The sequence below is a fragment of the Astyanax mexicanus genome, chromosome 9 (genome assembly GCF_023375975.1).
Source record: "Astyanax mexicanus isolate ESR-SI-001 chromosome 9, AstMex3_surface, whole genome shotgun sequence".
NCBI lineage: Eukaryota > Metazoa > Chordata > Actinopteri > Characiformes > Acestrorhamphidae > Astyanax > Astyanax mexicanus.
In genome coordinates this window covers 40402351-40424983 of record NC_064416.1, presented here as the reverse complement: position 1 = coordinate 40424983, position 22633 = coordinate 40402351, and the positions used below count along the sequence as shown (strand labels likewise).

At 38.8% G+C, this 22633-nt stretch overlaps 1 protein-coding gene across 1 annotated transcript in view; it reads left to right on the top strand.

The window, feature by feature from the left end:
* Window positions 1-19977, top strand: part of fam214a (family with sequence similarity 214 member A) — a 72930-nt gene extending 52953 nt beyond the window's left edge. The window contains exons 2-12 of the mRNA XM_049483607.1: window positions 2967-3151; window positions 4013-4215; window positions 8465-8590; window positions 8752-10501; window positions 10704-10826; window positions 13203-13291; window positions 14414-14510; window positions 14783-14941; window positions 16321-16389; window positions 17882-18084; window positions 19008-19977. Coding sequence (XP_049339564.1) covers window positions 2967-3151; window positions 4013-4215; window positions 8465-8590; window positions 8752-10501; window positions 10704-10826; window positions 13203-13291; window positions 14414-14510; window positions 14783-14941; window positions 16321-16389; window positions 17882-18084; window positions 19008-19161 — 3158 coding nt within the window. The 3' untranslated portion in view covers window positions 19162-19977. The remainder of the gene's footprint in view (window positions 1-2966; window positions 3152-4012; window positions 4216-8464; window positions 8591-8751; window positions 10502-10703; window positions 10827-13202; window positions 13292-14413; window positions 14511-14782; window positions 14942-16320; window positions 16390-17881; window positions 18085-19007) is intronic.
* Window positions 19978-22633: the final 2656 nt, after the last annotated feature.

Sequence of the window (22633 nt, the reverse complement as noted above, 5' to 3'; positions counted from 1 at the left end):
GTTTGAGCAGGTCTGAATACAAACAGCTGTTTTTTTTTTTTTTTAAATGTTGATTTACAGTAATATGATAGTAATGCTTTATCAGATTTATTTGGAGGAGAATAATATCACTGGTGCAAAAAAATTGCAGGCCAAAAGCTACATATTTTTCTTCCTTGTTGTGATGTGTTAGCATTCATCAGCACTCATCAGCACTCAAAACCTTCAGGTGCTTCAAGGTTAATTCCACCTGCTTTACATATCAATGTAAAGACCTTTCACAGGCCTGTGCACATCAAGTCCGATTTGTTTTTTTTGTTTTATAAATTTCCTTAAATTAAAAAATTTCCACTTCTCTGCTTCCCTATAGCAAGGATATAGTTTTTGTGGACAAGCAGACCAAGGATGCACGCAGACAACTTACATATAAATAACTGCTACATAAAGTCTTTTTAAAGAACTCGCCATTATTCCCCAGCCTTTCATCGCAGCCCTTCTATTTATTTTCTTTAATATCTCCTTTTTTTTTGTTTGTCAGCATGTTGCTCGTCATACAGTATGAGCTTTTGTGTTCTGCTCTGAACGAGATCAGCTGAAATAAAGCAGACGTCGCAGTCCATCAGTTTCAGATTCAGTGTGAAAGATTTGCAAACATTTACCAAACATTCTGAAATTATGTTCTGAAATTCTGAAATACTTTTTATTATAGAGCTTTGAGCAGAGCTTTCTAGATGCATTGTTTGCCTCTTTAAAAACGAATTTTATTAAACTTTATTATTATACGTTACAGAAATTGCATCATTCATTTACATCATATTCATGAGAACACAGCATATATAACATTTTCCAACAAACTATTTTTTAAAATTTGTATCTAATAACTACAACATTGCCACAACACACAATGCTGACATATCTGTTCAATCCAGCACAAGAGTTCATGGAAATACACTAGCAGTCAAAAGTTTTAGAAGAACCCTGCTTTTTTGGTTGTTTATTAGCAGTGCAGGGTGGCCCAGACAAGTTGGTTCATTTATTTATTTTTTTAAATCCATTTCCAAAAGTCAAGTAAAAAAAAAAAAAATCCAAAGCTTAGTTTCTTTTCATTGCTGCTTACCAGCTGTAAGCTGTTAACCAATGAATTGTTTGCTAAAAATCTCCTCTTTTTTATATCATATGTTTTTCATGTTCTTTTCTCATTTAATACTCAATACTCATTTAAAAAAATAATTGTAAAAAACAATTGTACAAAATTATCTTTGCCCAGTTTTTATTAAAGGCCCTGAAAGGTGCTCTAAACACGATAGCAAAAGAGGGGGTCAGCAGGGAAAAACAAGACTACAGTTACATAGCAATTCTCCTTAAACACTACAGTTCCCACAATCCCGCGGCTTACAGCTAAAGATTTCTAGGTGGAAATTATCATGTTTAACATTTATATTGAACGCTGTGTATTCACAGTGTATACTCCTACTGTACAGTTTGGTACAAATGCGCATATTGATACACCTCTACAAACAAGGAGTTGACTGTAACCCTGCAGTGACCCACGTTACCAGTTCTCTGTATGAAAATGAGCTGGCGGATGTTCCTCAGAAATGTTTCTGCCTAGTTTTAAAGATGTTCTGCTGGATCGGGTAGTTCTGCAGGTACACCCATTGCAGTGGTGATCCAACACACCTGAGGCCACTCAGCTGCTGCATAGCTATGGGCAAAGGCCATTGCGCCAGGTGTGGTAGAAAGGAAATGCTCCTGCAGAGGACCTTTAACAAGTAAAATGGCCTATTTTCTCAGCTTAGTTTTACACATTTCCTACTTTTACGAAGGGCGTGTGTGTTTACTCAAAACAGCCGGAGGCCGCCTCATTCCAAATAGCACAGAGATGTTTTTATGTTGTGATGTTGGCTTCACTGGAAGTGTGAAATCAGCTGTTTTGCCTCTGCTTGTGTGTGTGTGTGTGTGTGTGTGTGTGTGTGTTATGAAAACAACAGATTCTCAGCCAGTGATTGAGTGTTGAAGTAAATGTATAAGACAGAGTTATTACAGCTTTTGGAAAACTCCACTAAACTCCAATAAAAATGAGTGCAGAAGTTGAGGATTGTGTGCCACTGCCTGAATTTTGTTATTTATTGGGCGATTATTGGAAGATATAATTAAAAAACACAGCTTTAGAGTCTCCGAGTGGTCCAGCGGTCTAAAGCGCTGCCACAATGATCATGAAATCGCCTGTTCGAATCCATGCCATGCAGCTTGTCATCAGCTACCGGAGCCCTGAGAGAGCACAATTGGCCTTGCTCTCTCTCGGTGGGAAGGTGGCCCTTATCCAGATCAACACAGGGCGTCTGTGAGCTGTTGTATCTGAACCGAGTCGCTGCGCTTTCCTCCGAGTGCGCTGTGATGCTACTCGGCAATGCTGCATCAGCAACAGCTCAGAAAGAGGCGGTGGTTGACTTCACGTATCAGAGGAAGCATGTGCTAGTTTTCACCCTCCTTGTGTTGGAGCATCACTAGTGATAGGGGGTAATTGACCATTTAGAAGGGGGAGAAAATGGGAAAAAAATGTTATAAATAAATAAAATGATATAAAAAAAACACAGCTTGCCTAATTTTAAAATGAGCATATAATTGACATAAACCTTACGTATTCATTATAGCTTGTCTAAAAAAATCAGATGATCCAATACATGCCTGTGTTGAAGATGTCTGTACTTTGTTTTTGTCTCTTTAGTTTTACACTGGAGCTGCAAAGTTTCACAAGTTACTTGTTTAGCTTAATTTAAAGAATTTTTAGTACCATTAGCTTTGTAGCTCTAGTGGAAAAACCAGAGGAGGAAACTTCAACATACCTATTTTTTTATAATGGCTGATCAATTACTTTTGGTATTTGCTGGCCAGTAGCATTGAGGTTGGCATTAATAGTATACCATATATTGTCTATTTACAATTTGTGCCTGACCTTGGATGTGTGTTTGTGTTCTGCTCTCCAGAAGTGGCGGAGGAGTTCTTCGAGTACGACGCTGAGGAGTTCCTGGTGTCCCTCACGCTCCTGATCACTGAGGGACGAACACCAGAATGTTCTGTGAAGGGTCGGACAGAGGGGCTTCACTGCCCACCCGCCCAGTCTGGCATGCCCGTGCTGACCAAACACGAGTGCAGCGACAAACTGCCACAGGTAGCTAACGCCCGACTTTAACCATAAGTCTAGATTGATTCCTGATATTCTGCTATATGTAGCTATATATGTTTGTACTTCTCTACCTCCAATCACAATCAGATTCACTCTATCTGGATAAAGGAGAGATTTATCTGGATAGGGGTTTTATTGAAGGATGAGAAGCCGGAATGAAAACGAGCTGAAATGAAATAGGATTAACGAGGCTATTTTTAAAATGTAAGGAGTAGAAAGTTCAGATAGTTGTGTGAAAATGTAAAAAGTAGAAGTAAAAAAGTTAATGTACTCCAGTTTATATAACCAACATTTTTACTTAGGTAAGGTAATAAAGTATGTATACTTTATTACTTGACACCTCTGTATAAAGGAATCAAGGTACTGATTATAAAGCACATCTTTAAGACAGGAGGCCGCTCTATGTCCCTCTTTTTAATCTAAAAATGGATAGGCCTTGTTTACTACAGAGCTAAATTCTTTAGCTAATGAGGCTTAAACTAAAACTATAAAGACAAAAAACACAAGCACTTAAAAGGGTACATAATTTACCCTTTTCATATTTAGTGACTCCTCAGCCCAGACCTGCCTGGTGTATGACATATGTAGCTACCAGGTAATGGAAGCTTTTACCCCAACAATGACATACATTTGCTTCAAACCTTGTGATTGTGTTAAGTGATGTCACATAGACTTGATTAAGCCAAGGTAAGGCTCGTCTGACAATCTGTGAGAGTCTAGAGCTAAAAGCAGAATAATAGGATTCATTCCTGACTGAAATGTTCCAGTGTAGCTGTGAATCAGTGAATCAGTCATCGTAGCTCTGTTTACACTGCTTTGTTTTCTGTTTGTTTGTTGTGATAATAGTGTCGTCAGGCAAGGAGGACGAGGTCGGAGGTCATGCTGCTGTGGCGGAATCACATCCCCATCATGATCGAAGTGATGCTGCTTCCTGACTGTTGCTATAGCGATGAGGGCCTGGCAACAGATGGCACAGACCTGAACGACCCGGCGATAAAGCAGGATGCTCTGCTGCTGGAGAGATGGACCCTGCAGCCTGTTCCCAGACAGTAAGGCTCATCCTCAAACACCCACCCAGCCCTCGTATGCCCTCACACAGGCTCACTCTCTTAAACACACTCAAACACACTCATACACACAGCCATTGTCCACGTGTAATGAAATAGACCATCTTACCAGTTGTCTTTGATGTTTCTAGTTATTTGATTTATTTAGTTAATTCTCTATCATTATTCATGAAATAAATTGGGACAACATGCTTGAAGACCCTTACAAACTAATTTTACCAGTTAAAGACACACTTTCTTATTAAATGGTTGATTTTTTTTCTTCTAATTTTTTCTTACTTTGAACATGAATACTGAAGTCGTCCAGACTGTAAGGAATCATAGTAGTAACTTAAACATGTTAAACAAACCATAAAACTCTTTTTAGGTTAGAAATTTAGGTGCTCTTATCTGATGTTTTGTAAACTTGTAGTTTCTGAGGCTGGTAATTCTGATAAAGTTATCCTGTTTAGCAGAGGTAACTCTTGCTCTTCCTTTTTCTTTACTTAGTTGAGTTTTTTTTGACATAATATTGATTAGAACATTCACTGTATACCTGTAACTCTTCCTCTTCACAACTTTACAACTGATGCTCTCAAACACATTAAGAGACAAGTAATTCAAGTAATTAATTCTTGATGAGTTCAGCACAGCTGTTAACTGAAAGCTGAACATTCCAGGTGACTCTACCTCATAAAGCTCACTGAGAAAATCCAGCTAGGATGTGCAAAACTGTCATCTGAGCAAGAAATGCTACTTAAAATAATAAAAAATATACAACATATTCTGGTTTGTTTAACAGTTTTTTGTTTACTAAAAAAATCCACGTGTTTTTCCTTAATGGTTTGAATGACTTTAATATTAATCTACCAAAGAGAACATTTTAAAATAATGAAAAAACAATCAATTTAAGGTGTGTCCAAACTTTTGACTGGTACTCTAAGCCACTTATTATGTTTATTACAGATATTTTACATTTATATGTCATTACAACACAGCCACTGTATTAGACACAGAATCACACATACACTTCTGCCCTTCTGTCATTATTAAAACCCATCCACCTACAATTTTACCACTGATTATTTTTAATCAATAGATTTGGCATAACGCCACCAACTATAGCAATAATTGAATTTTTGTAAACAAGATCATGTTTTTGCCCGCAAACCATATCTTGTCAAATTTTTCCAGAACACACGTTCCCAGTACTGCAGCTTAAACCCTAGTGAGCATTGTAGTGTCTGATTATTGCAGTCAGTCTGAACTCAGGTTATTATTAGTCCCCTCATTTGTGGTTTTGGCACTTCCTCCGTAACTGTGTAGAGTTTTCACAAAACAGAAACCATCTCTTAACTAGAGATCCCTGGTTTCAGTAACAATTTTTTGCAGTAAAAAAATCGCATCTCATTGATTAGGTGCTTTTTATGTGTACTGTATTTTTCACACTTAAAATAATTGAATTTTCCCAAAAATCGTCAGTGCACTTTATAATCTGGTGCGTCTTGTGTATGAATTCTAACGATCAGGTATTAAGGAGCAGTAAAGCCACTCCGCTGAAGTCCAGCGTTATACAGGAGTTTCAGTGAAGTTTCTTCTGTAATGAGGTTGGAGCAGTATTAGCATTAACCGCTAATCGCAGCGCTAGCTTTTTTACTGTTCAGAGGTGAGTATATCAGACTCGAGTCATGTTAAAACAAGCTATATGGGATAAAACACTCAGGGTTTCTCAGTGTAGTGCTGTCGGCTTACTGTAAGTAAACGGAAGCACTTTATTTACGCAAATAAACTGATTTCAGGAGAGAAATCTGTGTAGATTAACATCTAGCACTAGTTTGACTGTAAATTTTTTTTTTTTTTTTAAGAATTACAGTTTTTTTTGCCTAGTTTAGCTGTAATTAACCCACCCAGCAGCAAACCTGCTGAATTAGAAGGGAAACATTGTGACACCCCTGTTCCTTTCTATTGTCATTTAGAATGTACCTTATAATCCAGTGCACCTTATGTATTAACCTTAAACCATAAAATATCGTATTACTACTTTGTATGTGTTACTTTTCCTCATTCTTTTAAAATATTGAGGGATGCCAGACTGAGAGGAATTTTTTAGGGTACACCTTTATTGTGTTGGCTACGCATGCATGGAGAAGATACCTAGATTAATATACCTACATACCATGTGTACCTATATTATAAATGTTGTGCAGTTATTCTTTTTAGTTATTTTGATGATTAATTGAGGCGACTTTTTTTAATATATAATTTAAAAGCATATCTTCGCGCTTACAGAAAAACCTTGTTTATTGATTTTTGCTGTTTTTGAGTTTTTCCACATAATATGACTCCCATTTTTGATTAGGAATGCCCCCACTGTCACTGACGCAGAATCACTGAACAGCGCCCCAGCTCTGATGCTAACAGATGACTGTGCCGACTGATATCACCTTCCGAATGATGTGGGGAGATAGTATCATCTACCCACCCAGATGCAATGCCAATTATCCTCTCTCTGACTCCGGCTGCTGATGGCAAGCTGCATGATCAGAGATTCGAACTAGGCGATCTTGAGTTTATAGTGTACATAGGAAAAAAATTACTTATAATAAAAAAAAAAAAATCATTAAAATGTAATACGTTAAGTTAACAGCGTCGTATATGTCAGCTAATAGATGGTTCTGAGTTAATTTGAGTAATCAGGGCAGCCTTGATATAAAGTGCTGTATAACTTCTTTATTTTACTGGCTCTGTGAATAAAAGCATCTCAGAGTGTCGTCCCTTGAAACCTCAACAGAGACACTGTTTTCAGCGCTGTTTCTGAAAAAAAAAGGAGAGGTGCTGGCCCACATCCTGTCCCAGTGCACAGATGCTTTACATCACACACACACCCCAGCAGAAGACTTCATACACACCACCAATTCATGTGAAAATAGTGAAAGCACATGTTAAGTGCACATGTCTGTAAACCAGCACACAAACACACACACACACACACACACACGCAAGCAGGCATGTGCTTCCATGTATGTACCCCACTGTATGACTGTACAAAGCTCCCCTTCACATACACATGCAATAATCCTGTGCATACATTTACACGTTTACTTATGTACACACACGTGCGCATTTACTAAGACACTAAACACTCAAACATGCATTCACGTATAATCCACCCATTCATTTACACACTCAATTCAGCACTTCAGCATGGCAGTATTGCATTTAAACACACATTTACACAATGACACTATAAATAATTATGTCTAACTTCTTTAACACTGTTAATCTATTTACCAATCTACCCATCTGTAGTAATATATACGCTAAAACCCAGCTGCTTGTGTGCTGTTTACCTGTATGGCGAATACGCAGTTGTAGCTACTCTGGTTTAAAACCAGCCTTTAAGTGGCTTTTAAAGCAGTACCTTTAGCAGACTGCTCTGAATGACTCTCAGGGGAATAGCTGTGGACAGATTAACCGCTGCAAATGAACAAAAGCAACGGGAAAAAGCCCGTTTCCCTTAAGAGCCTCCACTTAAACAAGAATACACAAGCTGTATGAATGGCAGCAAAAGTTGGTATTAACACACAAATCATTGATTTGTGTGTACATTAAATGGTTAAAAATATTGGGGCACCTACATATTACACCTCCACATGATTTAATTCACTCTCCGTTCCAAATCTATGGACTTATAGGGACCTATCTTACACTCTGCGCAAGGTGCATTGCGATGCTCATTGCTATCTTACACCTCGCTAACAGCCTGTGCTGTTTACATAGCACCTGTACTTATAAATATATCTTTGCCCATAGGCGTGGTGGTCTGGAAGTAAGGTTCAGCTAGATTTCTGCCATATTGCTATCTTGGCACCTGAAAACACAGGCACACCACTGAGTAATTAAAACCCTCAGCAGTCACAATATGTAGATGTTCATTGCTATCTTGTCAACGCAGGCACGCTACACACACTCAACGCAAACAAGTTTTACAATGCACATGTTTTAAAAACGATAAACTTCCAGGCTAGAGTCCGAGAATACTCAATTCTGAACTGCAAAAGAGTTAGCGTTTAGCGTGGTTAGCGGCTAATGCTAATGCTGCTCCAGCAATGCTAGCCAGCGTGAGCAGCAGGCAACAAGTAAGACCAAACTGTTTTATTGTAAATATTGTAAAAACTGTGATTGAACTATTAAAAATTCATTAATTGTTAAAAACAGTTGATTAAGCCAATTGCATGTTTGTGTTCTGCAGGAGTGGTGATCGTTTTATTGAGGAGAAAACTCTTCTACTGGCTGTTCGCTCCTACGTCTTTTTCTCGCAGCTGAGCGCCTGGCTCAGTGCCTCTCACGGCATCGTCCCCAGAAACATCCTTTACAGGTGAGCGCATTTGTTTAACCCCCTCTGAATGCATGAGTGTAGAGCTTAAATTATCAAATATATCAAATCACAAGATATACATGGTTTTCTTATGCATTTGGCAATGCATGTGTTTATTTTAGGGCTTGTCCATCATCTATTTCCACTGTTTCCATTTTTAGAATAAGTGCAGCTGATGAAGAGCTGATATGGAACTTCTCCCAGACCCCCTCTGAGCATGCCTTCCCCGTACCCAATGTGTCCCACAGTGTGGCTCTTAAGGTGCGGGTCCAGTCACTGCCCCGCCAGCCCAAATACCCCGTTCTTAAATGCAGCATCCACTCTGGCCTGACCTTCTTGGGTAAGCGAACCTTCGACCCTGGAGATGCAGCATACCGTCGACTCGAGCCAGTCGGAGACCCTCCGAACCCTCTCCGTCTACAGGGATCCCCTCTGTTCTGCAGATCTCTACATTCCCCACTGCCTACCCAATGCAACAGTAACACCCCTCTTAATCCTCAGAAAAGCAGCAGCCCCCTGAACCCCCGCAAATGCCCCCAGCGCCCAGAGTCGCCCGTCCCACCCAACAAAGCTGTAAAGTGGCTGTACTCTCGAACCAGCAATGGCTTGGGTGTGCCACCGTCATCCGAAGTCTACAGCTCCTGCACTAATGGGGCGGAAAGCCTGGCAAAGACAGAATCGTCTCCCATACGCGGATTCAAATCTCTCTCGCTCATTGATCCCTCTGGCTCTCCCAGCTCAAGTCCCCGCCCCACTTCAGGGGGTGAAACCAACCCTCTGATTGGTTCTCTGCTTCAGGAAAGACAAGAAGTCATTGCCCGCATTGCTCAGAGGCTTAACTTCTGCGATCCTACAGCGCCGCACCTGCCAGACGCTCTTTTCTCAGCACCTTGCGACCCGTTGGCACCCAAAACACCCTGGAACTCTTCTACCAGGGATGAGGGGCTGTTCAAAAAGACCAAAGACCCAAGTATCTCTTGCCCAATCCCACAGACACATGAAAGAACTGGTCCAGAGGACCCCGAGCACCTAGAGCCCCCGGGCTACCCAGAGAGGAGCCGGACTTCTCTCTTACGCACTCCGCTCAGTCCCAGGAGCCGAGCAAGGGCGGACCAGGCCGACTCGGCAGAGTCCGGGACCTCCAGGGCCAAACCCACAACCTGCCGGAGGCTGCTGTTGACTGATCCGAAGGAAGGGTCTTTGATAGCAGAAGCCGTGCAGGATATTTCACGGCTAATCCAGGAGAGGCTCCAACAATCCCAAGAGCTCCTGCACTCTACCTACAAGCTGTGCCATGAGCCATCGACCACCAAACCTTCCACAAACAACCAGAACCAAGGCCAGAACCTCCAGAGTCACCAGAAACAGAACAGCCAGAAGCAGAACTATCAGCTAAGTGGCAGCAACACTGGCTGTGCTAGCCAAGCTAACGGCATCGTCTTCCCACCCCATCCCAAATCCACCACAGATGTTTCCAATGGCGACTTGAGCACAGACCCTTACATTTGCACAGATGCCAGAAGAAGGAGTGATTCTAGGTCTTCGAGTGCTGCCTGCTCCAAACCTGAAGAGCCTATCATTGTTAAAGCAAGAACGCTAATGCAGACCAGTCACCAACATGCACACAATGCCAAAAATGAGCCCTGGAACTCTTTCATCAACACCACCAGCCCCAAGACCTCCCGTAGGTTCAATGGGGCGATCCGGGCTGAAGACTTCTGCGAGCCCCAGAGCAGACAGGAGGAAATGCGTGGGAGAAGAGGAGAGAAGCATAGCCAAGCCAAGTCCACCATGTGTGGGCAAAATGAAAATCAGGACCCCTGGGCTTCTCTGTCCAGTACACCTACAAGCCTTACCCAACGAACCCCAAGCCCCGACTCAGCCCATAGCAGCACCGCACACACCCCGCTGGTGAGTCTCTCTTTGGGGTTAATATACCAACTCTCTCTCAGTTTAATTCAACTGTATTCTTTTGTATGTGAGGAATAACAGAAGTATACCTGTGTTTTTACAAAGAAATTGTAATGGATTATCTGGACTTAAACATGCAGCCCTGCTAATAGCTAATTGTTCATAGCAAGAAAATCAATTTTATGCTAATCTCATCACACAGAGAAGCCCCGCCTCCCCACTGAAGCCATGCAGTAATTGGAAGAAGCAGAACAGGCACTCTATCGACGGAACGGCAACCAAAGCCTTCCACCCGTGCACCGGCCTGCCCCTGCTCTCCAGCCCGGTAAGATTTTGTTCCTTTGTTTTTGTTGTTTTTTTTTACATTTTGTTTTTTTGTATTGTATCAAAATTTCATAGTGAATAGACCAAAATAGTCTTCCAAAATGACCTGAAATAAAATATTTTTACCCTAAATTGCATTGAAAGCTAAAAAGATATCTTCCTCATTGCCATTTTGGTTTTTGCATGACAACAACAGTATATTTAAGCTAATATAAAGGCAATTTTACACATTTCTTGCAGAAAGCTGCTTCCGGCTACTTCCAATGTCTTATGACTGAAGTAATCCTGCTTAACATTCTTCATGAGTCTACAATGTCCAGAAGGACAAGAGTGACCTTCCTTTTTACTTAAAAAAATTAGCCTAGAAATCAATGTGTGATTGGTTGAATATTTAACATCTTATAATATGGGTGGTTAATCTGACCTTTAAGACTCTCAGTCGTGCTCCTGAAGGCTTAACCAATGAAAGAGCTCTACTTCTATACCAAATAGAACCGTATTCTCTTTCCAGATTCGACCGGTTTCCTTTTGGGAGTTTAAAAACCAGCATCGTGAATATTTTATTCATTTAAAAGAAATGCAGTCCCAGAGATCTTCAGAGACCCTCAGGCTTCCCCATCTGTTTGACTGTACTGCATCACAGGCCATGAACATCATCTGAACTGTAATCAATCAGAGCCATGTGTGTGTGTCATGTGACTCACCTGCCTCTGACTCACTTCCTCAATGTCTCTAATGCTGTCCAGACTCTCGTGTGTACTTCCTGTTGCCGGTAGCGACTCAGCGCTCTGATGGGAGTATTATGGGCTGGATTAGCCCACTTCCTCCTCCTCTGAGCCACATCTGCTATTATTAAACACACACACACAGAACAAGTCAGCTGCTCTGTGTTTTAGCTCCTGCCGCTGACACAGCCTGTGATCATCATGGCCTCCTTAGAAAATCAGCATCTGAATCAAAGCCTCTTTTGTACTGGGTGCATCATAAACATTTATTACATTCATATACTGCTCTGTAGGGTCACTGCAGCCACTGTAGTCATTGTCCTGTCCCCTGATTGGGTGTAATGAGTTTGGACAGTACTTTCCAGACTTGTGCGAAGTTTACTGATACAGTTAAAGTTACTCGAAATTGCTCACAGTTCTGGTCTGTAATGAAGAATTTTAGAAGCTTATATGGGCTTGATGTGAGTGGTTTTGTAGGTAATGTACTTCAGTTGGTTAGTTGACAGCTGGTTTCAACTAGATAATTCAATTATTTATCTTTTTTAATTGTTATTATTCATTTTCATTTTTTTTTTCAGAAAGACAAAAAAGACCCACAGCTTGCACTCAATTACTAGTCGCTCATGCTCCTATGGTTTAAAAATGCACTCTTGGAAAACAAAAAATGTGGTGTCCTAAAAAGGGTTCTTTGACACAAGTGCAAGCCCCTGATGTGCTATATAAAACCATTTTAATAAAGCAGTTATTGCTCAGGCACGTCCCATGGTGCTTATGCAAGAGCTACTGTGAACCTAAAGATATAAGAATGGTAGACAAAGAAAGTCTTTGCTCATTCACACCGCATATTTAAACCCAAGAAACACTGACTGAAATTAACTTAGGCAGAAGTCGATCGTCAGCAATAAACAGAATGGTTGAGCGTGAACGAGCAGGTCAGCTTCCTCTGCTGAGATGCATTAGACATGTCCAGTAGCTGCTCCCCTGAAATAGCAATCCGCCCGTGAGAGCCTATTAAGTCCGAGCACACCTGGCTTTTAAAGTGAATGGCAAATGACACACTGATTGGTTTATTTCATGTTACTCCCAAAACACCTTCGTGATTAACTAAGAGAATTAGTACAAGCCTTTTGCGTTTGTTGAGCAGTGCAAGGTGTACTTTTCCCGTCGTTACAATAGCAAAGACACATAGACACGCCCTAAATCAAGCTGCATGGTGTGCGACTGATGGCTTATCTATAGATTGCTAAAATAGGGCCCTTGTACTGTCGTTTATACTAGGAAGAGAATCATTGAAGCCAAATAATCTCAAACTCCTACAGACCATTAACCTTAACAAGTTCTTAACTAGGCTCTTCAGGTTTTTAACAGGTCACACTCGGAGGCCTATGATCACAATTTCCTCAGCCATTAAATTTATACCGGACCACTCCTTTAACTCTGAATTAAGATCAGTGCACCCTGGACTACTGTAGATCTGGAGTTTTGTAGATTTGGACATTTCTCTACTGATCAGGGCAGTAGAACAAGGCCTTATTTTCATGCCTGTAGCTTCTGCCATCAGAGAGCATCAAACTTAGACAAAGATGATATTCTCGTGTTGAGACCCTGAGCTAGACGCCAAGCTTGACCCCCTTTTATCTTTTTCCGTCTAGGTTCCACAGAGGAAGAGCCAGACGGGTTACTTTGATTTAGACACGTCTCTGCTGCGCTGCAAAGGAGTGCCATGGGCTGCCAGCAAGAGGTATGACCTCAGTGCTTTCTCTGTCTGATTGTCTGCCAGCTTCTCTATCTGTCTGTTTTTATTTTAAGGCCCGTTCTCACACAGTGCCATCTACTGAACACTCTGCTGTAGTTTGAAAAGCCCTCAGAGGGGAATTCTCTCTCAAAATGGCTGCTCAGGATATGCAGTGTGAATATATGCTCTCTGTGCAGAAGCATTGTTAGAGAACAGGGGTGTTACAAGAGTGAAATGTCTGATGTTTTATATTACAGGCATTATTAACGTGTGTATTAGTTAATAGAACTATTCATTGATGGCCTACATTGTAACCAGGGGTGATTCTGGGATCAGAGGTTTAGGGGTGCTCACTATTATGTACAGGGAACAGGTGTGTTACTTTCATTTTAAACATATTTTAAGCAGATAAGAAGATAAAACAGTTGATGGCACATTGTTGCATATTTTTTTATTAAACATCCCTCCAACCTTAGCTGCGTTCTTTGTTATCTGATCTAATTTAAATGGCTAAAAGCTGGAATTTAGTCAAACATTAGGAAAACTAGATTTTTCAGGGCACCTGCTCACATTGGGCAATGAAGTTCCAACATTTACTTTTTTTTTTTTACCTTATTCTCTCATCAGAACATGAACCTGCTATTTATTTTGGAAAAATAACCCAATATCTATGGCTGACTGACCATCCATGGCCACACACACACACACACACAAAGGACATATCAGTCTCATCATATCAGTCCTGTCTCATATCTTCTATTATTTAGTAACATTAATTAGCTGAAACACATACAGACAGTACTAGTCTAGCACCTCTCCTTTTAATAAAAAACACATCAAAATTAACCAACAGCACCATGGCTAACCTTTTTATTACAGTTTATCCAGTTTAACATATTAATTAACTGAAAAGCATGCAGGCAATACTAGTCTAGCACCTTTCCTTTTATATAAACACACAAAACAATACTTTTATTAGTTTAATCAGTTTAAACACATTTATTGAAGTGGATAATATTGTTTGTGCCACAAGGGGAGACTGCTGTATTTTCATTTTTAAAATTCTTTATTTATTGAATGTTGAACTGTTTAACTCACCGGTGTGTGTGTGTGTGTGTGTGTGTGTAGAATGTGTCTGAAGAAGACTGAAGATGCAGATGAACCTCAGCAGCTCTTGAGTGCCAGTGCCCCGCCCGCCAGTCTCAGCCTTCTGGGAAACTTTGAGGTACCGTATACACACTGATACACACACACACACAATCACACTCACACACACACACCACATTTTGCTTGGGGCTCCAAAGCTCTTGGGTCGACCTCACTGTTTTCACACCTTCTGTTACTGAATCACTCGCTCACATCATGAACCACTTACTGACTCACACAGTGAATCACTTACTCAAGAGTGAATCACTTCAGAAGCTGTTGCTTATGTCTGAAGTACGTTTGGCTGTTGTAGTTAATACGGCACTGTTGTGTGTGTATTTGTGTGTGCAGGAGTGTGTTCTGAACTATCGTTTGGAGCCGCTGGGCACAGTGGAAGGGTTCACTGCTGAGGTCGGCGCCAGTGGAAGTTTCTGCCCCAGTCACATGACCTTCCCAGTGGATGTGTCGTTCTACAGCGTCTCAGACGATAACGCTCCTTCCCCGTACATGGTAATGAACTATACTGTGATTATGTCTCTTCAAACTGAAATTTTCCAGAGGCACACTCCAAACAGAGGGTTATGAGAATCACTGGGAAGCTGGGGGCACAAGCGACCCCAAAAAGTAACCCACAAAGTATTTTTTAAAAGTTATTTTTGAGTATTAAAAAGTAGTTAAAAATTACGATAACCAATAGCTATATAGTTTTGTGTGTATTTTCAATGTTTTATGGCCATTTTCTTCATAATAATCCTACAAAAAATCACTAGACGTTAATCTCAGTAGCTAGCAAGTTAGCTAACTTTTCCATTCCACCTTAAATGATGCAACATACCTAGCATCTGGTCAGCTGTGCATTAAGGTGGTAAGGTAATCAATCAATCATCAATCAACCTTTATTTCCACTCAGTTATACATTGAGCATGCATTTTTAATGCAGTCAAGCATTTACAAAATTAAAGGGACTGAAAGTGAGTTTAAATTATAAAACCAAGCAAACAATAAAATAATTAAATAATTCAGAATAAAAGGCTAAAATGTGAAGCAATAAAATAAAAAGATAAATAGTTAGAAGAATAAAATGTGAGCACAATTAAAGGAATATAGGACTAAAAACAACAAAGTTTAAGTTTGAATGAACTAAAATAAAGTAAAAACATATATAAAAAATAAAATGGTCTCTTGGCTAGATATATAACCATAGTTTTATGTGTATTTTTTATTTTTTTTATGACCATTTTCTTCATAACAAGCATACGACATTGCTTGTAATTTGTCTCAGTAGCTTGCAAGCTATTACAACTTTCCTGTCCTACCTTAAATGATGCAACAGACAGCTGCATCACCTAGCATTTGATAAGCTGTGCATTAAGCTGTGCAACTTATCAATCAATCAGTCGACCTTTATTTCCACTCAGTAATACATTAAGGGTAACCCTCATTTTCAATGCAGCCAATCATATACAAAATTAAATTTTAAGGTTTAATTAAGAAGAAATAAAATAATTCAGAATAAAAGGGTACACAGACAGGCTAAAATGTAGAGCAATAAAATAAAGAGATAAATTAATTATAATAATAAAATATAAACACAATAAAGAAATAAAAGACGTAAAGGTAAATGATTGAACTAAAATAAAGTTTTAAAAATATAAAAAATAAAATGGCCTCTAGTGTCAAAATGACATATGATTTTTGACAGCTTGTTAATAAAATGAAGCCTTCAAGACCCTTTGATCATTTAAGCTAAATATACCCTAAAACTCTAGCTCATACTATAGCTTCTTTAGTTAGATTTTGGGCACTGTCCAGTGGTATTTATTAAAAAATAAGCTCTATTAAAAAAAGTTATAAAACTCAGACCATGTTTTCATGTCCTCCTCCTGCAGGGTGTCATAAACCTGGAGTCACTGGGTAAAAGGGGCTACCGTGTGCCTCCATCAGGAACAATTCAAGTGGTAAGAGTAACATTTATATTCTCTACACCAGTTGTTTTTATCCAGATTTTCCTTTATTGCTTTGGGGCTATATGGCCCAAAACAATGTCATGATATATATGGTATTTTTACTTAAAACGATACTCTTGGTGGTATGACCAAACAACATGACTAAAATAAAAAAATATTTCAGGAATACACTACTGCAACAAAATAAAAATTTGTATTTATTATTGCATACAATGTGATATGGCACACCCCTAAATGAGATATATAAAACAAAATACAAGACTTTTTAGATTTGTAACAGAAGTCAATGATCCAGAATGTCATGATACTAATAACGCACTCCATATAAAGCTCTGGAAAAAAAAATAAGAGAGCTCTTAAAAATAATGCGTTTCTTTGATTTTACCAAGTTGAAAACCTCTGGAATATAATCAAGAGGAAGATACATGATCAGAAGCCATCAAACCAAATTAAACTGCTTGAATTTTTGTACCAGGAGTGCAGGCATAAAGTTATTCAAAAGCAGTGTGTAAGACTGGTGGAGTAGAGCATGCAAAGATGCATGAAAACTGTGATTAGGAACCAGGGTTATTCCACCAAATACTGATTTCTGAACTTTTAGAACTTTATGAATATGAACTTGTTTTCTTTGCATTATTTGAGGACTAAAAGTATTTTTTGTTATTCTAGCCGTTTTTCATTTTCTGTAAATAAATGCTCTAAATGACAATATTTTTATTTGAAATTTGGGACAAATGTTTATAGAATTATCAACAATGTTCATTTTACTCAAACATAAACCTATAAATAAAAAAATCAGAGAAACTGATTCAGAAACTGAAGTGCTCTCTTATTTTTTTCCAGAGCTATATCTCCATATACCCAGGATTATAGTAAAATAAATGATTTTGGACAGATATAATCTGTCTCTAGTAGATATGTAATGGGAAACGAGAGCAGTGTGAAAACAATGAGAGCATTTTTCTTTCTTAAACGTAGCAAAAAAATATGTGATAATTAGTGGTGGCTGATATTTTAGGCTCTAGTATCGTTCACGATATTCAAAAATGTCTGCAATATTATTGCATACGATGCGATATGGCACCCCTCTATATCAGATTTCTTTTCATTATGGAAGGCTGCATTGCAGCTTTCTTTTACTGACTTCAGGTTCAGAGATGCTACATTTAAATTCATGTTGTAGAGAACCTAACATGGTGCAGTTTCGCAACACAGATAACAGATAGTAGCAGACAGTTTGCAAGATTCATAGTGACGTCTTCGTCTTCTGTTTGTGTCGTCTGCATTAGGATCAGTATGGTCAGGAATGAAAATGCAGCAGAATGAAGTTCTAAGCTTTTTATGCTGCCAAACTGCGCCACCTGGTGGTGGAGCTTGTGAACTGCATATTTACACTAATTCTTGTACACAGATTTTGTTTGTGCGTAAGGACAGTGTATGTACTACCTTTTATAATTATTTTTTTATGTTTTAAAAATTTCAGACCTTATTCAACCCCAATAAGACGGTGGTGAAGATGTTTGTGGTGATGTATGACCTGAGGGAAATGCCATCCAGCCATCAGACATTCCTGAGGCAGAGGACCTTCTCCGTCCCCGTCAAACGTGAATCCAACGGCCACAACAACAAGAAGCCCCTCACCTCGCTGGGACAGGGGCGGACCCTGCGCTACCTCATTCACCTGAGGTGAGTAAATATCCGTTCTGAGATATTATCAGAGGAGGAGACTCGTTTACTGTTGGGAATGTAATTGTGAGAAAAATTTGATCCAATTTTGCATGCCCGTGCATTTTCCCACTCATTTGAGTCATTTTTCTTGGGAAAAAACAGGGTTTTTATGAATTTTTATGAAATTTTCACCAAAACGACTTACCACATCCTGACGTATTTTTCAGATTTTGGTGAAAAATGAAAAAGTGCATTTTGTGACATATCTGAGCAATATTTGATCCAATTTGCCATTCCCATGCATTTTTCCACTCTGTTGAGTCATTTTCATGGAAAAAACAAGGTTTCATAAATGGTCGAAATTTTTACCAAAATGACCTACCGTGTCCTGATGTAATTTTCTGATTTTGGTGAAAAATGGAAAAGTGCATTTTGTTGCATATCTGAGCAAAATTTTGTCCAATTTAACATGCTAATGCATTTTCCCACTCATTTGAGTCGATTTTTTGGGGAAAAACAGCGTTTCGTGAACAGTCGAAATTTCCACCAAAACGACATACCACCACGTTACGTTTTGTCTCTGAGCAAAATTTGGTCCAATTTACGATGCCCGTGCATTTTCCCACTCGATTAAGTAATTGTTCATGTAAAAAAACAGGGTTTCGTGAATGGTCGAAAGTTTCACCAAAACGACATACCGCCGCCTTACGTTTTTTTCTGATTTTGTTCCAATTTACGATGCTCATGCATTTTCCCACTCGATTGCTTAAATTAAAATATTCTGTTCACATCCCAAAGCCATAACATTGGGCCTTCAGCCAATAATAGCATTTTATCTGCCCAATTAATCAGCTGGCCGATTTATATAAGTTGATCTTTAATGTGAGATATCTGATCTAAACAAATAGTTTCTTATTCTTTTCTTTTTTAATCCCTTTTAGGTTCCAGAGCTCCAAATCTGGAAAGATCTACCTCCATCGGGACATCCGGCTTCTGTTCTCACGCAAATCCATGGAAGTGGACAGTGGTGCTGCCTACGAACTCAAATCCTTCACAGAGTCGCCAGCCGACCCCCCCTTCTCAGCCAGATGCTAATCCAATCCCACAGTCCATCTGATCTGACCTAATGTAATCTCACTCCAGCGTAGGGGCCTTACTCAATCACAATCCCTCTTATTTTTGCTTGTAAGGGAAATTTAAAGAAAAAAAAGATAGATTTACTCCCACACACAAACACACACATGCAGTCTAATGGCCACATTTCCTCTGAAGATGAATAATAAAATAAAAAGTGAAGAACAAGAAAAAAAGAACAAAACCTGCATCATCAGATCATCGGTGCTTCATTGTCCCAGCGATTTACAGCAGCGGACACTTTTCTCTCTCTTTTTTTTTTTTTTTTTTTTTTTTTTTTTTGACAAATTTTGTTGCTGTTTTGAAGCTCGTTTTCAGAGCTTTGGTGCAGTTTTGCAAAGAGAGAATATACTGAAGTGAAAAAAATACAACAACACGGACCATTTTATTTTCTAATGACAAGAAGAAATAAATAAATTACAAAAAAAAAAAAACAAGTGAATCAACCCTGAAAGAATAAATGACTTTGGATAGAGCACTGTGTACCTCCACCAGAACTGGAAAAGAAATTAGTAATATTCTACTATTTCTTTCTTTTTGTACTGTTACCGAACCACTTTAATCGGAAGTGTTGCAATAGAGAAAAGAATCTTAACTAGCTTAGTGTTTACATATTTACTTTGTCAGTTATTTAATATTTAAATTGATATTTCATTTACTGCACATGTGACGCCTGTCGTGCTCAGCATTATGACGTAGTGCAATATGTTTCAATCATACTATGTATTTTTGACTTTAATATTCAGATCTAAAATAAAAGAAATATATATCTATGAACCAGTCTTCACGGAGTCAACCCGTCTCTTCTTTTGTTCTCCCTCTCTCTCTCTCTCTCTCTCTCTCTATTTAATTGAATCACTTATTGTATTGGAAAAATCTCAAAACATTAAACATTCACACATTTAATTTAGTATATAAAAGCTATACAGATATATTAAAAAATTATGAAGATTTCCCTACCCCCTTTTTTTTTTTTTTTTCGACACAAATATGTAATTCCTAACCTTGTTTGGGTGATTGTACCTTATAAGGAGAGACATCAACATGCCATGAAGAAGTAAATAAAAACGTGGGTTTAATCCCAAATTACACACTATCCTCATGTAGTGCACTGTACAAGTCAAATAAATTAAGGATTCTAAACCTGAATTACATATTTGCAATAGATCATTGATGATGAACTTGAGCACAATTTGAAATAAAAGCAGCAACTATTGTTCAGCACCTCCAGAAACTCCTTCCTTCAAGATGCTGAGAAAACTATTCCAGGTGTCTCTCCCTCGTGAAGACACTGAGATTAAAATAGCAAGAGAGAGCAGATCTGTCCTCAAAGATTAATGTGATTCTTAGAAGAATCTAAAATATAGAACATATTCTGGTTTGTTTTACACTTTTTATTTACAGAATAATTCTGTGCATGTTCCAGTATATCTTTAATATAATCTTCAGTATGAAATTTATAATGTTAAAAAGAAAATCATAAAACAAAGAAAACACATTAAAGAGAAAAGGTGTCTCCAAACTTTCGACTGGTACTGTAGATTTTCTTTTCCAACATAGTCCCTAGCTGTGATACTCTGATACATCAGCTAACAGACGTCTGTGCTGACCAACATCCTCTCTGTGGGTGATGTAAGGAGAGTGCACCATCTACCAACCCAAAGAGAGCAAGGCCAGTTGCGCTCTCTCACACTCAGGCTGCCGATGGTGAGCAGCATGACCCAGGATTTGAATTGAAGCCTTAAAACTAAAGCTTAAAAGCTTTATTAAATGATATAAAGAAGAAATACCATGTGTTTCTCAACAAAAGCTTTAGTAAAGTCAGGATGTTGGAAAATCACCACCCCACCTTATCCACCAACTCGTTCCACATGTAAAAATACTGAATGAAGCTCCATCATTTCAGAGAACACAACTTAATGCCTGGGGGGCTTTATACCCCTCTAGCCTGTGCCTGATAGGCACTGGTAGGCATGGTACCAACAGGGTCATGATCATCTGCTCCAGAGAATCCTATTCTATTGGCAGTACTTTTCTACAGGGACCAAACACGCTGTTTGTGTGTCACAGATGTTCAAATGCAATGGATGCTTTAGTTTTTGCCTCTACAGCAGCTGTTCTTCCTGGGGTTTACTGAAGCACAACACTACAGTATATATACATCTATTGAAGAATCTTAAGTATCAACTGAAGTATCTTATATTATATTACACTAGATCAGGGGTGTTCAAACTTTTCTTGCTGGAGACCAGATGGAGAAATATATGTGCAGTCACGGGCCACAGACTTTGTAATAAAACAAATTAAATATACTATTTATAATTCATTTTCTTGATTACTATCATATACTCATCATTTTACTTGAGTGACTATCTTTATCTATCTTTGACAGTGTTGTGTAAACTAAGATTTTTCAAATTGATGTTTCGTTTTGTAATATCTCTTATTATTATTATTATTATTATACTTCATCATTACGGCAACTGTTTCCTGACATATTAAACACACTTCCCTCTGAACTGTTCTGCATTCGCCGTCCATTTTCCGTTTCTTTGGAGTTGTCATGTTTTCTTAAAAGCTGAGGAACATTACTGTAGGCAGAGTTGCCAGATCCAACAAGAATATCCAACTCTCAGTCTAAAGTCAGTCTAAAACCCTCCCTTCAGAAGCTTAAACTAGCCCAAAATATGTCTCTCACATGTTTGAAGCAAATGGCAAAGTGTACGACTTTTGTGTATTTTGTTTATAAGAGAATTATTAACAATATTGCTATTTATCTTAAAGGTATTAATAATGTTGTAACATTCGTGATTTATTAGTACTTTTGTAACAGTTTTGTATCCCAGTCAATAACATATAATAGTAACATAATTAGCCTTAAAAAACACGGACTTTTACTTACTCATTTCTGTTCTTGCACCTCCTGAACTCTCTTCTCTCCTCTTTTATCCTTTTTCTGGTACGTATCTTCTGATGATTTCTGGTTACATTGTGATTTTTTTTTGTTTGTTTTTTATGATTTTTTTTTTGGTGGCCGCTGTAATTTTTAAAAGTAGCCCAAAAACTGTGCGACCGTTTTTTTTAAAGCAAGCCCAATTTGGCGGAAAAACCGCGGACCTGGCAACTGTGAATGTAGGCAAAAAGAAGGAAGCAAAGGAGATGAGGAGCGTTTTTAATTTGGGTTTATGTTATAGCGACACCTAGCGTTCAAACTTTGAATATCACATTGTTAACAAAACAGCTTAATAGTGGAAAACTTTCATTTTATTTCTAAAATACCTCGCCGGCCACTCCAAAAAAGGAAACTGGCCGCAAATAAGAGTTTTAAACCCCTGCACTAGATTAAGAAGAGGCTGACTCAAAACGGCATCTTCAGTGATAAGTCCTGCTTTTGTCTTGGAGTGTGTGTGTGGAAGCACTGTGATCAGCAGGA